The sequence below is a fragment of the Hylobates moloch genome, unplaced genomic scaffold, assembly GCF_009828535.3.
Source record: "Hylobates moloch isolate HMO894 unplaced genomic scaffold, HMol_V3 SCAFFOLD_1, whole genome shotgun sequence".
Lineage (NCBI taxonomy): Eukaryota > Metazoa > Chordata > Mammalia > Primates > Hylobatidae > Hylobates > Hylobates moloch.
Genome location: NW_026652276.1, coordinates 209,476,971 through 209,492,670, shown reverse-complemented (window position 1 = coordinate 209,492,670; position 15,700 = coordinate 209,476,971). Strand labels below are relative to the sequence as shown.

Sequence of the window (15,700 nt, the reverse complement as noted above, 5' to 3'; positions counted from 1 at the left end):
TAAAGTTCCAATACACAACTTTGTTATTTCACTTTTGCCTTGCTCATTAATGTAAATCAAAATATCAACCAATATTCATGTCAGAACTATATTTGCTTGTCAGTTGCAACCATACGTTGGCTAGAAATACCAGCGTTTGACAAAAATCAACAAAAGCTTTCGGTAAGAATCAACTGGTCATATGAAATTTACAATAAAGAGTATATAATAAGGCCAGGCGCAGTGGCTCATGCCTGTAATCCCAGCACTTTAGGAGGCCAAGGTGGGTGGATTGTTTGAACTTATGAGTTCAAGACCAGCCTGGGCAACATGGTAAAACCTCGTCTCTACAAAAAATACAAAAATTACCCGGGCGTGGTGGCACACCCTGTGGTCCCAGCTATTTGGGAGGCTGAGGTGGGAGGATCACTTGAGCCCAGAAGGCAGAGGTTGCAGTGAGCAGAGATTGTGCCACTGCGCTCCAGCTTGGGTGACAGAATGAGACTCCCATCTCAAAAAAAAAAAAAAAAAAAAAGGGATCCTAAAATTGTATATTTAAAAAGAGAAACAGGGCCAGGTGCAGCGGCTCACGCCTGTAATCCCAGCACTTTGGAAGGCTGAGGCGGGTGGATCACCTGAGGTCAGGAGTTGGAGACCAGCCTGACCAACATGGTGAAATCCCATCTCTACTAAAAATATAAAAAATTAGCTGGGCATGGTGGCAGGCACCTGTAATCCCAGCTACTTGGGAGGCTGAGGTAGGAGAATCACTTGAACCTGGGAGGCGGAAGTTGCAGTGAGCTGAGATCGTGCCATTACTGCACTCCAGCGTGGACCACAAGAGCAAAACTCCGTCTAAAAAAAAAAAAAAAAAAAAAAAAAAAAGAATCCAACATCAGATCACTTCCCAGTTGGATGTATGAAAATTGGCACTTCTGGCTGGGTGTGGTGGCTCACACCTTTAATCCCAGTACTTTGGGAGGCCAAGGAGGGAGGATCACAAGGTCACGAGTTTGAAACCAGTCTGGCCAATATGGTGAAACCCTGTCTCCACTAAAAATACAAAAATTAGCCGGGTGTGGTGGCATGTGCCTGTATTCCCAGCTACTCAGGAGGCTGAGGCAAAAGAACCATTTGAACCCGGGAGGCGGAAGTTGCAGTGAGCCAAGATTGTGCCACTGTACTCCAGCCTGGGCCACACAATGAGTCTCTGTCTAAAAAAAAAAAGAAAGAAAGAAAAAGAAAATCAGCACTTCTTTTTCCATTCCGGGCATCAGCGAGGTAGGTGTAAGAGCTGGTGTTCAGCAGTGACCCTATTGTTTTTGTGGTGGGGGCCTTTGCCTAGAGCAAGGTCAGTGTGGAATATACAAAGAAGGATGGTGTCTAGTAGCAACTACCTCCTTTCTGCTGCCCTCATCTGTGCAAAACTTATCACAGCCTTTGAAGAAACGGCGGCGGGGGGGGGGCGGTGCCACTTGACAGTAATAGGATATTATTCTGATGCCAGAAGCAACCTGGGCAACAGAGTGAGACCCTGTCTCAAAACAAATAAATATTTTTTTAAAAAAAGAGTGTATATGCGAATGGATACTACTGTGATGCACTTCATAACAAGTACACAAATTTAAATTTCCACCAACAATGTTTGAGAGTTTGTGCTTCTCATAAATCCACCATCTCAGTATGTCATCAAGCTTTTTAAGCTTTTTTAAGCTTTTTAAGGCTGAAAGTTTTTAAAATGATATCTCAATGTAATTTTAATTGGGTATCTTTTCATTTATCTCATTGGTTTTTATTCTATGAATTTTTAGTTCATAACATTTGCCAATTTTTCTATTAGGCTATTGGTCTTTTTCTTATCTATTTTATAGGCAATCTTTTTATATTGGAAAGACTGAGTTGTGACTTTTTCCTAGTTTTTTATTTGTCTTTGAATATGTTTACTGTGTTTTTGCCTTGAGTAATTTCTTTTGGTAGTTAAATTTATCAATATTTTCATTTATGGCTTTTGGATTTTTGTGTGATATTTTGACAAAGTTTCCCAATTCCAAGGTTATACAATCATTTCCCCATGGTTTCCTGAATGACTTTTACGGTTGTTATCTTTCTATTTAAGCCTTTAATCCATCTAGATTTTTTCCTGGTGTGTGATGTAAAGTCTAGAACCAATGTGTTTGTCTGTATTTCCCCAGATGGCTATCAATTGTCCAGTGTCACTTATTATATAGGATGTTACATCTTTCACCAATGATTTGAGATTCATTCATTTAACAAATGTTTATCAAGTATCTACTATATATGGTAGGCACTTTCCTAGATGCTTGGGATAGATCAGTGAACAAAATAAAAAGGCTAGGTTTATGCGAGGGGATTCCAACAACTAAAAAAACCACAATAAATAATTATATAGTGTGTTAGGAGGTGGTAAGTGGTATAGAAAGAAAAGAACAGGATAAGGGGGACCAGGAATGTTGGGGATGGATGTGGTGGAAGGTTGTGCTATTAAATAGGCTGGTCAGTTTAAGCCTCATTGAGATTCATGAGGACAATGCCACCTTTCTCATAATCAAAAGTGTTAACTATAATGGGCCAATTTCAGAATTTATTTTACATTGCTTTGATCTGTCTATTCACATGCTGGTACTACACTGTTTTAAATATTGAGGATTTATAGTATTTCCAAACTTTATCAGGTTAGTTTGAAGGAAATAATGTTTTCTTTTTTCTTTTCTTTCCACAGGTGTTGATCTCATGAAGGAGATAATTTTTAAGGTATGAAATTTGAAATTTTTTTTCTTTTGGGGCACAGTGGCTCACTACTGTAATCCCAGCACTTGGGGAGGCCAAGGTGGGTGGATCACCTGAGGTCAGGAGTTCAAAACCAGCCTGGTCAACATGGTGAAACCCTGTCTCTACTAAAAATACAAAAATTAGCTGGGCATGGTGGCGCAGGCCTGTAATCCCAGCTACTCTTAGGAGAATCACTTGAAGCTGGGAGGTAGAGTTTGCAGTGAGCCAAGATGGTGCCACTTTACTCTAGCCTGGGCAACAGAGTAAGACTCCGTCTCAAAAAAACAAAAACAAAAACAAAAACGAAAAAACCATGGAGTTAAACCCATGAATTTTTTTCTTTTGAATAGCAAGGCATTGCATATTTGGCAGGTTTTTAAAAATTGTTTGCAGCAATAGAAGTAATTGTTTACAATTGGTTCCTGTTTCTGACTGGATAAAACTCATAGCAGCAAAAAGACTTTCACAATAACAGCTCCTGAAAAGTAGGTCATAAAATAAATTACTAATTTTAAATTCATAAAAGAAGTACCTGACTATAATTGCCAAACATGAAGGTATCAACAGTACTAATGTACTAATGTCCTTGTACAACTGACCTGTATCAGAGTGCCTCATTTTCAAAATTAGGACTCTCTCATATTTCTACAATTCCTAAATGCATTATCAAGTTTTCATTGTTTTTGAAATCTGAAGAATTTTTAACATGACTGTAAAAGTATTTAAGGATATTTATATCTTCAAATGTTACAAAATTATTATTAAAAACAAACATAAAATAAGGTAAAAAGGAAATGAATAACATTAATATCCACATCTAATCACTGGGATTATAAATTCACAGTGCAGGCCAGGTACGGTGGCTCATGCCTGTAATCCCAGCACTTTGGGAGGCCGAGGCGGGTGGATCACTTGAGGCAGAAGTTCAAGACCAGCCTGGCCAACATGGTGAAACCCTGTTTCTACTAAAAATACAAAAATTAGCCAGGTGTGGTAGTCCACACCTGTAGTCCCAGCTACCTGGAAGGCTAAGGCATGAGAATTGCTTGAGCCCCCAGAGGCAGAGTGCATTAGTCTGTTTTCACGCTGCTGATAAAGACATACCCAAGACTGGATAATTTACAAAGAAAAGAGGTTTAATTGGACTTACAGTTCCACGTGGCTGGGGAAGCCTCACAATCATGGCAGATGGCAAGGAGGAGCAAGTCACATCTTACATGGATGGCAGCAGGCAAAGAGAGAGAGCTTGAGTGGGGAAATTCCTCTCTTTAAAACCATCAGATCTCATGAGACTTATTCACTATCACAAGAACAGTACAGAAAAGACTTGCCCCCATCATTCAATGACCTCCCACCGGTCCCTCCCACAACACATGGAAATTCAAGATGAGATTTGGATGGGGACATGGCCAAACCATATCATTCCGCCCCTGGCCCCTCCCAAATCTCATGATCTCACATTTCAAAACCAATCATGCCTTTCTAACAGTCCCCCAAAGTCTTAACTCATTTCAGCATTAACTCAAAAGTCCACAGTCTAAAGTCTCATCTGAGACAAGGCAAGTCCCTTCCACTTATGAGCCTGTAAAATCAAAAGCAGGTTAGTTACTTCCTGGATACAATGGGGGTATAGGCATTGGGTAAATATAGCCATTCCAAATGGGAGAAACTGGCCAAAACAAAGGGGCTACAGGCCCCATGCAAGTCCAAAATCCAGCAGGGCAGTCAAATCTTAGAGCTCCAAAATGTTCTCCTTTGACTCCATGTCTCACATCCAGGTCATGCTGATACAAGAGGTAGGTTCCCATGGTCTTGAGCAGCTCTGCCCCTGTGGCTTTACAGGGTACAGTCTCCCTCCTGGTTGCTTTCATAGGCTGGCATTGAGTGTCTGTGGCTTTTCCAGGCACACAGTGCAAGCTATCGGTGGATCTACCATTCTGGGGTCTGGAGGACAGTGCCCCAGTAGGGACTCTGTGTGGGGGATCCGACCCCACATTTCCCTTCTGCACTGCCCTAGCAAAGGTTCTCCATGAGAGCCCCACCCTTGCAGCAAATTTCTGCCTGGGCATCCAGGCATTTCCATACATCTTCTAAAATCGAGGTGGAGGTTCCAAAACCTCAATTCTTGACTTCTGTGCACCTGCAGGCTCAACACCACATGGAAGCTCAACACCACAAGGCTTGGGGCTTGCACCATCTAAAGCCAGGGCCTGAGCTCTACATTGTCCCCTTTCAGCCACAGCTGGGGCAGCTGGGATGCAGTGGACCAAACCCCAGGCTGCACATAGCTTGGGGACCCTGGGCCCAGCCCATGAAACCACTTTTTCCTCCTAGGCTTCTGGGCCTGTGATGGGAGGGACTGCTGTGAAGACCTCTGACATGGCCTGGAGACATTTTCCCCATTGTCTTGGGGATTAACATTTGGCTCCTCCTTCCTTATGCAAATTTCTGCAGCTGGCTTAAATTTCTCTTCAGAAAATGGAATTTTCTTTTCTATCACATTGCCAGGCTGCAAATTTTTCAAACTTCTATGCTCTGTTTTCCTTTTAAAACTGAATGCTTTCAACAGCACCCAAGTCATCTCTTGAATGCTTTGCTGCTTAGAAATTTCTTCTGCCAGATACCCTAAATCATCTCTCTCAAGTTCAAACTTCCACAAATCTCTAAGGCAGGGGCAAAATGCTGCCAGTTGCTTTGCTAAAACATAACAAGAGTCACCTTTGCTCCAGTTCCCAGTAAGTTCCTCATCTCCATCTGAGACCACCTCAGCCTGGGTCTTATTGTCCATATCATTATCAGCATTTTTGGCAAAGCCATTCAACAAGTCTCTAGAAAGTTCCAAGCTTTTCCACATTTTCCTGTCTTCTTCTGAGCCCTCTAAACTGTTCCAACCTCTGCATATTACCCAGTTCCAAAGTCATTTCCACATTTTCAGGTATCTTTTCAGCAACACTCCACTCCTGGTACCAATTTACTGTATTAGTCCATTTTCATGCTGCTGATAAAGACATACCCGAGACTGGGTAATTTACAAAGAAAAGAAGTTTAATTGAACTTACAATTCCATATGGCTGGGGAAGCCTCACAGTCATGATGGAAGGCAAGAAGGAGCAAGTCACATCTTACATAAATGGTAGCAGGCAAAAAGAGAGATCTCATGCAGGGGAGCTCCTCTTTTTAAAACCATCAGATCTCAGCTGGGCACAGTGGCTCACGCCTGTAATCCCAGCACTTTGGGAAGCTGAGGCAAGCAGATTATCTGAAGTCAGGACTTCAAGGCCAGCCTGGCCAACATGGTGAAATCCCCTCTCTACTAAAAATACAAAAATTAGCCAGGCATGGTGGCAGGCAACTGTAATCCCAACTACTTGGGAGGCTGAGACAGGAGAATCGCTTGAACCCAGGAGGCAGAGGCTGCAGTGAGCTGAGATTGTGCCACTTCACACCAGCCTGGGTGACAGAGTGAGACTCCATCTCGAAAAAAAAAACAAACCATCAGATCTTGTGAGACTTATTTACTATCACAAGAACAGCACAGGAAAGAATTGATTGCCCCCATGATTCAATTACCTTCCACCAGGTCCCTCCCACAACACATAGGAATTCAAGATGAGATTTGGGTGGGGACACAGCTAAACCATATCACAGAGGTTGCAGTGAGCTGAGATCGCACCACTGCACACCAGTCTGCACGACAGAGCAAGACTCCATCTCAAAATAAATCAATAAATTCACAGTGCATTAATACTATATCAATATCACAAACATACCCTGTTTGATATAAAAATATAATTGCTGATTCATCATTTGCAGATTTGTACTCTATTACCACACTCATTTTTAAAAATCTTTAATATTTCCAATTTTATAGTAACAAAAACCCAAATGGGAATATAATTGGCCCCAAATCTATCCTTCCTGTTTCCTTTTAACATTGTAATTGGTTCTTTTTCTAAACTTTTAAAAATTAAAAAGAAATAAAGTTATAATTGGTACTCTGAAATGAATATGCAAAACTAAATAAGTTTTAGACTCCTATACATTTGCTTTCTTGATTGGTAAAGTTCTTGTAACTATTAAGGCCCCAGGAACATTTTATCTTCAGGAAATCTTGTTAGCCACAGTTAAACCGCTCAAACTTTCTAGATAATATTACTTTAGGAAGATTTTCAGGTCACTTTTTTACTTCTCCCTAATGCATATTCATACGTGCGCACAGGCAGACTTTAAGTGTTCTATCACATGAAATTCTGATTCCTTCCTTTCCATTCCAATTTAACACTGTATAACTGTCTTGGCAGTGATATGTTATTCATTGTTTTATTGCAGAGGTTTGTATAATAAAGGCCTGTACAACATGTATCCTTTGATTATGCCCACATCCACTTCCATAGCAACAAAGACCCTTGTAAGTGACCTGAAAAGGAAAAGGGAACTGTGGTGGCCAGTCTCCCAGAGGACCCCAGTGATCGTCACCTCCTGGTCTTTGGAGCAGTCTCCAAGTCCCTATCCATAACATATCAGGGTTGGTCTGTGTGACTGAAAGCACAAGGCACAAGTAGTGATATGTCCCTTCCAAGATTCGGTTATAAAAGGCACTGCAGCTTTCATCTTGGTAGTTTTTTCTCTCTCCGTACCACCCTCACCCTGGCCCTCGCCCTCCTATCACTCCACCCAAGGGGAAGCCATCTGCCATGTCATGAGCAGCCTTGTGGAGAAGTCCACATGGTGAAGAACTTAGGCCTCCAGCCAATAGCCATCCAGGAATGAAGGCCTGCCAACAGCCATGTGAGCTAACTTGGAAATGAATCCTCTAGCTGCTGATGAGACTTCAGATGACTGCAGTCCCAGCCAACAGCTTGACCGCAACCTCATGAGAGGTTCTGGCTCAGAGCCAGAACCATGCAGCTAAGCCACTCCCAGATTCCTGACCATCAGCAACTATATGAGACAATAATTGCTTGAAACTGCTAAGTTAAGGTGTATTTGTTACACAACAATCGACAACTAATATACTAACCCCAACAAATGCAGCCCACCACCACTACCAAGAAGAAATATCCAAAAAAGAAGGGAAAGCTTTACATAAAAAGGGAGAGGAAAGCAGGTTTCTTTTTGGTTACTGGGTAATAGTTTCCCTTTGAAGCACTTTTAGCACATTTCCAGCATGAATTGTCTTGCCTTCTCGGTATTCTTCCATCCAATTATTAATTTCTGTCACCCCTGGGCACCTAAGATCTATTAAAGCCTGAGAAGTTTATATAGTATTTATTTAACATTATATTTTGCTAGTAAGTCTTATATGAGTATAATGTTCTCCAAATTAGAATTCCTCAGATTACATTGGACTACCTACTTTTATTAATTATTTAATTCCACAGGTTATAATGGTAAATAAAAAAGAAAACAAGAGGCCAAATTGCATTCATGCTATTAAAACAATATAGAAATTCCTGGCTGGGTGCGGTGGTTCACGCCTGTAATCCCAGCACTTTGGGAGGCCAAGGCGGGTGGATCACTTGAGGTCAGACCAGCCTGAGTTCAAGACCAGCCTGGCCAACATGGTGAAACCCCGTCTCTATTAAAAATGCAAAAATTAGCTGGGTGTGGTGGCAGGTGCCTGTGGTCCCAGCTATTCAGGAGGCTGAGGCAGGAGAACTGCTTGAACCCAGAGGGCGGAGGTTGCAGTGAGCTGAGATGGCACCACTGCACTCTAGCCTGGGCGACAGAGTGAGGCACTGTCAAAAAAATAAATAAATAAATAAATAAAAATCCCCATGCGTATGGACATAATCTAAAAGGAAATAGTAATAAGAACATGTTCCACCTAAAAACATCCTGGGAGTGACAAAGCTCATTATTATATCCTTTGTTATACTGCATTTCAGAGTCTTAGAAAAAGAAGAAAGAAAAGCATGAAGGAGGGAATAGAGCTGCATTCTGGGAATTGACTACTAATTAGCTCAATAATACTGTCTAAGTGACCTAGTCATCTTCTGCCAATTTCCTCAGCAGTAAAAAGACTGGGCTAGACCAGCACTGTCTAGTGCAGCAGCCACTAACCTACCACATGTGACCGGTGAGCATTTAAAATGTGGCAAATCCAGGTTGGGTGCAGTAGCTCACACCTGTAATCCCAGCACTTTGGGAGGCTGAGGCAGGCAGATCACATGAGGCCAAGAGTTCAAAACCAGCCTGGCCAACATGGTGAAACCCCATCTCTACCAAAAAAAAAAAAATTAGCCCAGCATGGTGGTGGGTGCCTATAATCCCAGCTACTCAGGAGGCTGATGCACAAGAATTGCTTGAACCCAGAGGCAGAGGTTGCAGTGAACCGAGATTGCGCCACTGCACTCCAGCGTGGGCGACAGAGCAAAACTCGCCAAAAAAAAAAAAAAAAAATCACCAACAAAAACTAAAGAAAATGTGGCAAATCCAAGTAGAGACATATTTGAAGTATAAAATGCCCACCAGTATACAAACTTAGTATCACAAAAAAAGTATTTAACATATCTCATTAATAACACTTTATGTTATATTTTGGAATGATATCTTGAATACATTGCATTAAATATGTTAATACCTTCGGTTTCTTTTTACTCCTTAATGGGACACTAGAAAATTTTAAATTATATATGTAGTTTGCATTATGTTTTTATTGGACAGTGCTGGGCTAGATCTTATCTTCCAGCCCTTAATATTCTCATAGTTATCTTAAGCTTCAGAGGTAGTGTCATTCAAATTCAGAAAGCATTACACAGCATACAGTATATAAAATATTCCCTTCTTTAGGGTCCACTAGGTGGCACTAGAGTTCAAGCCACAAGCTAGTAAGATTTAAAATTTGTACTTGCACTTTGAAAAATTATTTATTTATTATTATTTATTTATTTATTTTGAGATGGAGTCTTGCTCTGTCACCCAGACTGGAGTGCAGTGGCACTATCTCGGCTCACTGCAACCTCTGACTCCCAGGTTCAAGCAATTTTCCCGTCTCAGCCTCCCCAGTAGCTGGGACTACAGATGCCTGCCACCATGCCCAGCTAATTTTTGTATATATTGTAATTTAGTAGAGACAGGGTTTCACCATATTGGTCAGACTGGTCTCGAACTCCTGATCTCAAATGATCTACCTGCCTTGGCCTCCCAAAGTGCTGGGATTACAGGTGTGAGCCACCGTGCCCAGCCTTAATTTTTTAAGAGACAGGGTCGGGCCGGGCGCGGTGGCTCACGCCTGTAATCCCAGCACTTTGGGAGGCCGAGGCGGGCGGATCACGAGGTCAGGAGATCGAGACCATCCTGGCTAACACGGTGAAACCCCATCTCTACTAAAAATACAAAAAATTAGCTGGGCGAGGTGGCGGGCGCCTGCAGTCCCAGCTACGCAGGAGGCTGAGGCAGGAGAATGGCGTGAACCCCGGGGGGCAGAGCCTGCAGTGAGCCGAGATCGCACCACTGCACTCCAGCCTGGGTGAAAGAGCGAGACTCCATCTCGAAAAAAAAAAAAAGAGAGACAGGGTCTAGTTCTGTCACCCAGGCTGCAGCACAGTGGCATGATCATGGCTCACTGCAGCCTCAAACTCCTGGGCTCAAGTGATCCTCCCACTTCAGCCCCTTTGGTAGCTTGGACTGTGCGCCACTATGCCCAGCTAACGCTTAAAAAAATGTTGGGGGGGTAGTGGGCCGGGTGTGGTGGTTCACACCTGTAATCTCAGCACTTTGGGAGGCCGAGATGGGTGGATCACTTGAGTCCAAGGGGTTCAAGGACAGTCTGGGCAACATGGTAAAACTCCATCCCTACAAAAAATACGAAAATTAGCTGGGCATGGTGGTGTGCACCTGTAGTCCCAGCTACTGGGGAGGCTGAGACAGGAGAATTGCTTGAGCCCGGGAGGTGGAGGTTGCAGTGAACCACAATCCCACCACTGCACTCCAGCCTGGGCAACAAAATGAGACCCTGAATGGAAAAAAAATTTTTGTTCTAAATAATTTTTTTTTAAATAAAGACGGGGTCTTGCTCTGTTCCCCAGGCTGGTCTTGAACTCCTGGGCTCAAGCAATCCTCCTGCCTCAGCCTCTCGAAGTGCTGGGGTTACAGGTACGAGCCACTGTGCCTGCCCTGTACGTGCAGTTCTCTTTTTTTTTGAGATGGAGTTTCGCTTTTGTTGCCCAGGCTGGAGTGCAATGGTGCATCTTGGCTCACTGCAACCTCTGACCCCCAGGTTCAAGTGATTCTCTTGCCTCAGCCTCCTGAGTAGCTGGGATTACAGGCACCTGCCACCACACCCAGCTAATTTTTTGTATTTTTAATAGAGATGGAGTTTCCCCATGTTGGCCAGGCTGTTCACAAACTCCTAACCTCAGGTGATCCACCTGCGTCGGCCTCCCAAAGTGCTGGGATTACAGGCGTGAACCACCACGCCTGGCCTGCACTTGCAGTTTTCTAAACGAGCTGTGCATAGGCTCATCTCCATGCCTTTGCTCCCATTGTTCCCTCCACTGAGACACCTTTTCCTAAGTTGGCCAGCAGCCTGTAACCTACGCATTTTTAAAAAATTGAGATCCTCTAAGAAGCTTTTCCTGAACACCCCTCTCCTGCCTACAAATAACTTTATGTACCCACTATCCTGTATACATATTTCTATCATAAAACTATGACACATTATTTGTTCACATGCTTTCCTCCCAATACCTTGTGTACATTTGAGGCACGTAGCGATGAGGTATTAGCTGATGCCTGGCAACCAATAGGTGCTGTACACAATGTACCAGTCAGGATAAGCTAAGTTACACTTCAGTTAACAAAACCCCCAGATATCAGTAGCACAATTCCTGTGCTACAGTGCGGGTATCAGTCATCTTCCTGAAACAGGCCCAGTTCTTTTGCAGGGGGTGGGGGGTAATGGGAAATACAAGAACATGCCCTAGAGAAAGCAACCTGTCTAGAAGTCTCTCCCACATCACAGTCAGATTGGACAGATTAAGGGCCCTGCGCCATGGCATCCTCATTCCAGGACCTACACTAATGAACAGTTCCATAGGAAGCACTGCTGGTCACTGCACAGAGGCAAAAAGAGGGCCTCGCAGGTTTCTCCAGCACTGAAATGCTCTCACGCAGAATTAACGCAAGCCACTACCACTCACAGCTCATTGGCCAGAACTAATGACATGGCCTCATCCAACCACAAGGGGGTGGTGGCACACAGATCACTTCAATTAAACTAAGCCACTTGGAGGAGAGACTTAAAGTGCAGGCTCTCCAATTGAAGGTTCAAAAATACCCCAAATTAGAGGCATGAGAATGAGAAAATATATCAAATATAAGAAATATGACTAGAAGAGGGTAACTACTGGCACATGAAACTCTGAAACCAGAGAAAAAGCCAAATAGATTTGAGAGTAGTACTATGCTAACAAAGCCCTGCCAGCCACAAGGGGACCAACTTACCATGTACCTGGAAGGTGGGAAACTGGAAATACTTGATAAATAACTAGTGACAACCACCGTGCAATAAATGAAAGTGATGCTTAACCCACAGGCTTCTAGGGTAGTGACACTTTAACAACACTCAGGAAGCAAAACTGGCTTAACAGAAGACACTGTACTCCATTGCTGTACTTTAGCAAAAGTCAATCAAGTTAATAAAACGATGCACACGCCCAGATGGGAGTGTAAATAAATATATTGTAACAGGCAAAGGAGTGAATACAATTGTACGTGGGACAGGGAGTACAAGAATGGTAGATGCAAGAAAAAAACCCCTCCAACTTTTGAGTAAAGGCCAAGTTGCTTAGATCTGGGAGAGCAGATATAATCATCTGTGTGGTGTGGACACTTTACCAACTGACTCTGAGAACAATCTGAATTAAGCACCTTTTTGATGGGTAAGTAAAACACGCTGAAGAGTACAGAAGAAAAAGGCCATGGCCCCCTGAACTGATAGTCCTCTTTGCCCCAGAGACTCAAGGAGAGGGGCTGGAAGTGGTGATCATTTTTCTTCTTCTTTACAGATCTAGTCATGACAGGCCTGCAATAGTCATGGCCTAGGCTCACATAACTGGTTGATACATGGCAGACCCAACTGCTTCCAAATTCAGAAGTCTACTGATACTGTGTTTTAAACAAAGTGATTTAAGCACTTTCCTGCTCCAAAGTATTGAGATGTTAAACCTCAGGTCTAGAAATTAAGACCCTCCCTACCACGAATTTCAAGAGCAGAAGTCAACATGACACACAGTAGAAATATATATTCCACTTTATTAATTAGAAAAAATCATTTAAGCCACATGGTGGCCACAATGTCCATAACTTGAGCAGGCTTTGACATCCCACCACCCCCTTCAGACCAATACACACTATGTTGGAGGAAGGACTTTAAAATGTAAAATGAGAAATGGGCACTGAACACTCTATCCTCTCCCTCCCAACAGCCCATCCACACACCTCTTCAACTGCTATCCAAACATGGAGGAGCTCTTGTGGAAGAGAGGCTGAACACCAAATAATTGAGCATAAGACATTCAAGACTAAAGGAACCCCAGACAGATGTTAGGAAGTAGGGTTGAAAACATCACCATCTCCCAACAGCTGATGTTGGGACATCTAAGAGATGTCAAGAGTCATACTGCTGAGGAAAGCACAGCATATGCCAGACCCTGGGGTAAGGGCGAGATCAACCTATCTCACAGCCATAAGCAATCCACTCACACCTGTGCATTAAACAGGCTTTTTCTTTTTCTTTTTTTTTTTTGAGATGGAGTCTTGCTCTGTGGCCTAGGCTAGGTACAGCAGTGCGATCTCGGCTCACTGCAAACTCCGTCCCTGGGTTCAAGCAATTCTCCTGCCTCAGCCTCCCAAGTAGCTGGGATTACAGGCCTCTGCCACCACACCCAGCTAACTTTTGTATTTTTAGTAGAGATGGGGTTTCGCCATGTTGGCGAGGCTGGTCTCGAACTCCTGACCTCAGGTGATCCACCCACCTCAGCCTCCCAAAGTGCTAGGATTACAGGTGTGAACCACTGCGACCAGCCTAAACAGGCCTTGCCCAGGCAATGACCATCCAGTTAGACAGGTTCTTCAAGGCCTAGTAATAGTTCTCTGGTTACACTGCTGCTCAGCTTGTCTGCTAGGAATGGGACTCCCATCTGGACATGTGTAGGTCAGTGTTCCAAAATATGGCCAGTACGGAAGGAGGTCTTATCACATGCTTCTGGATGGATGGTCTGGAAGGCCCTTGGTGGGCTCTGTGTTGGCTAGTTGGCTTCTGGTGGTCCAGGAGGTCCCAGGCGATGGGCTCTCTAGTAAGCTCTCTAGGGACTCCATCACTCTAACGAAGATGGAGAGTAGGGTCAGCACCACACCTAACAGGTAGAGGTTCAACAAATGCTTCATGGCTGAAAGGACCCTACTCCTCTGCAGAGAAACAGAGCTGCCTTCTCCTTCTGAAAGGCCTCTGGACCCTGAGGAAAAAGAGGAGAGGATGAATCTATAGCCTTTTGGGGATATGCATGCATCCAGCCCTGACTCTTCTGTCCTCTCACAGGGCTGAGGGAGAGGCTTAGCCAGTGAGGGACACAGGGACCAGGAAGTTGCACAGCAACTCTCCAAGAATATTTTACATTGCAAACTTCATGGCTGTGGAGCCATGCTTCTTGGACTAATTCAAGAACACTTCTTAAAACTTTTACTTTCTTAGGCCAGGCGCGGTGGCTCATATATGTAATCCCAACGCTCTGGGAGGCCGAGGTGGGTGGATCACCTGAGGTCAGGAGTTCGAGACCAGCCTGACCAACATGGTGAAACCCCGTCTCTACTACAAATACAAAAATTAGCTGGGCATAGTGGCACATGCCTGTAATCCCAGCTACTCGGGAGGCTGAGGCAGAATCGCTTGAACCCGGGAGGCAGAGGTTGCAGTGGGCCAAGATCGCGCCATTGCACTCCAGCCTTGGCAACAAAAGCGAAACTCCGTCTCAAAAACAAACAAACTTTTACTTTATTGAAAATTTTGTTCCTGCAGGCACAATGCACAACCCCTGTGCTACAGTGCAGGTATCAGTCACCTTCCTGAAATAGGCCCAGTCCTTTTGCAGGGGGGTGGTGGGTAATGGGAAATATAAGAACATGCCCTAGAGAAAGCAACCTGCCTAGAAGTCTCTCCCACATCACAGATTGGAGTTAACTACAAACTTTTTGCAAGTCCAAATAACTCTTTGAGGGTCAAATCTATCAAGTTCATTTATTTAACAAACATACCATGAATATCTGCAATGTGTTAAGTACCCTGGAAGATACTAGGGCTACATGGCAAACCTTATAGACAAAGGGTAGTTACCACGCAACACGCTAAGTGTTGGGATAGGAAGGAGATCGTGAAGGTGCTTCGGGAGGGCATGGCAGGGATGCCTAACTCAGCACCTGTGGGCGTGGGATGGGCCACGTGGATCCTAGTTAGGACCACCTCAGGACAAAACAGGGCTGACGGCTGAATGGGGACCCCAGATGGGGCGGGGGCGAGGAGAGAGGATCCCGGCGGCGCACCCCCAGCCCTGGAACGCGAGGCTGCTAGCGCGGCGAGCACTCTGGCGATGGGGGTGGGGAGCCGGGGAAGCCCACAGGGCCGCTCACCTCCGGGGGAAGAGCCGGGAGTGGATCGCCGGCTGTAGTAGCAGGTCGTGCAGGAGTCGGGAGGAAAGTCGGTTACTAAGCACCAGCGCAGAAGCTTCCCGCCACAAAACTCAACGGAGACAAAAGCGCCGTCAGCCGCAGAGCCCGGAGCAAGGCCACCCAGCCTCCGCCCCTTATAGCCGCGAGCACGCCCCCGGAAGGCACGCGCACGCGTACTGGAGGCCGCACGCACGCCCGGGACGCACACGACGGGACGCACGTCCGCGGCCCCACCCCGCGGGCAACGGGGTTTGGGGATTGTCCC

General features: G+C 44.6%; 1 protein-coding gene across 1 annotated transcript; it reads right to left on the bottom strand.

The window, feature by feature from the left end:
- Positions 1-13,006: 13,006 nt before the first annotated feature.
- On the bottom strand, positions 13,007-15,559 carry HILPDA (hypoxia inducible lipid droplet associated). The gene is made up of 2 exons (XM_032761652.2): positions 15,397-15,559; positions 13,007-14,228 (listed from the first exon to the last, which is right to left on the bottom strand). The coding sequence occupies exon 2, from the start codon at positions 14,158-14,160 to the stop codon at positions 13,969-13,971; it is 192 nt and encodes a 63-aa protein (XP_032617543.1). The 5' UTR covers positions 14,161-14,228; positions 15,397-15,559; the 3' UTR covers positions 13,007-13,968.
- Between the last annotated feature and the right edge of the window lie 141 nt (positions 15,560-15,700).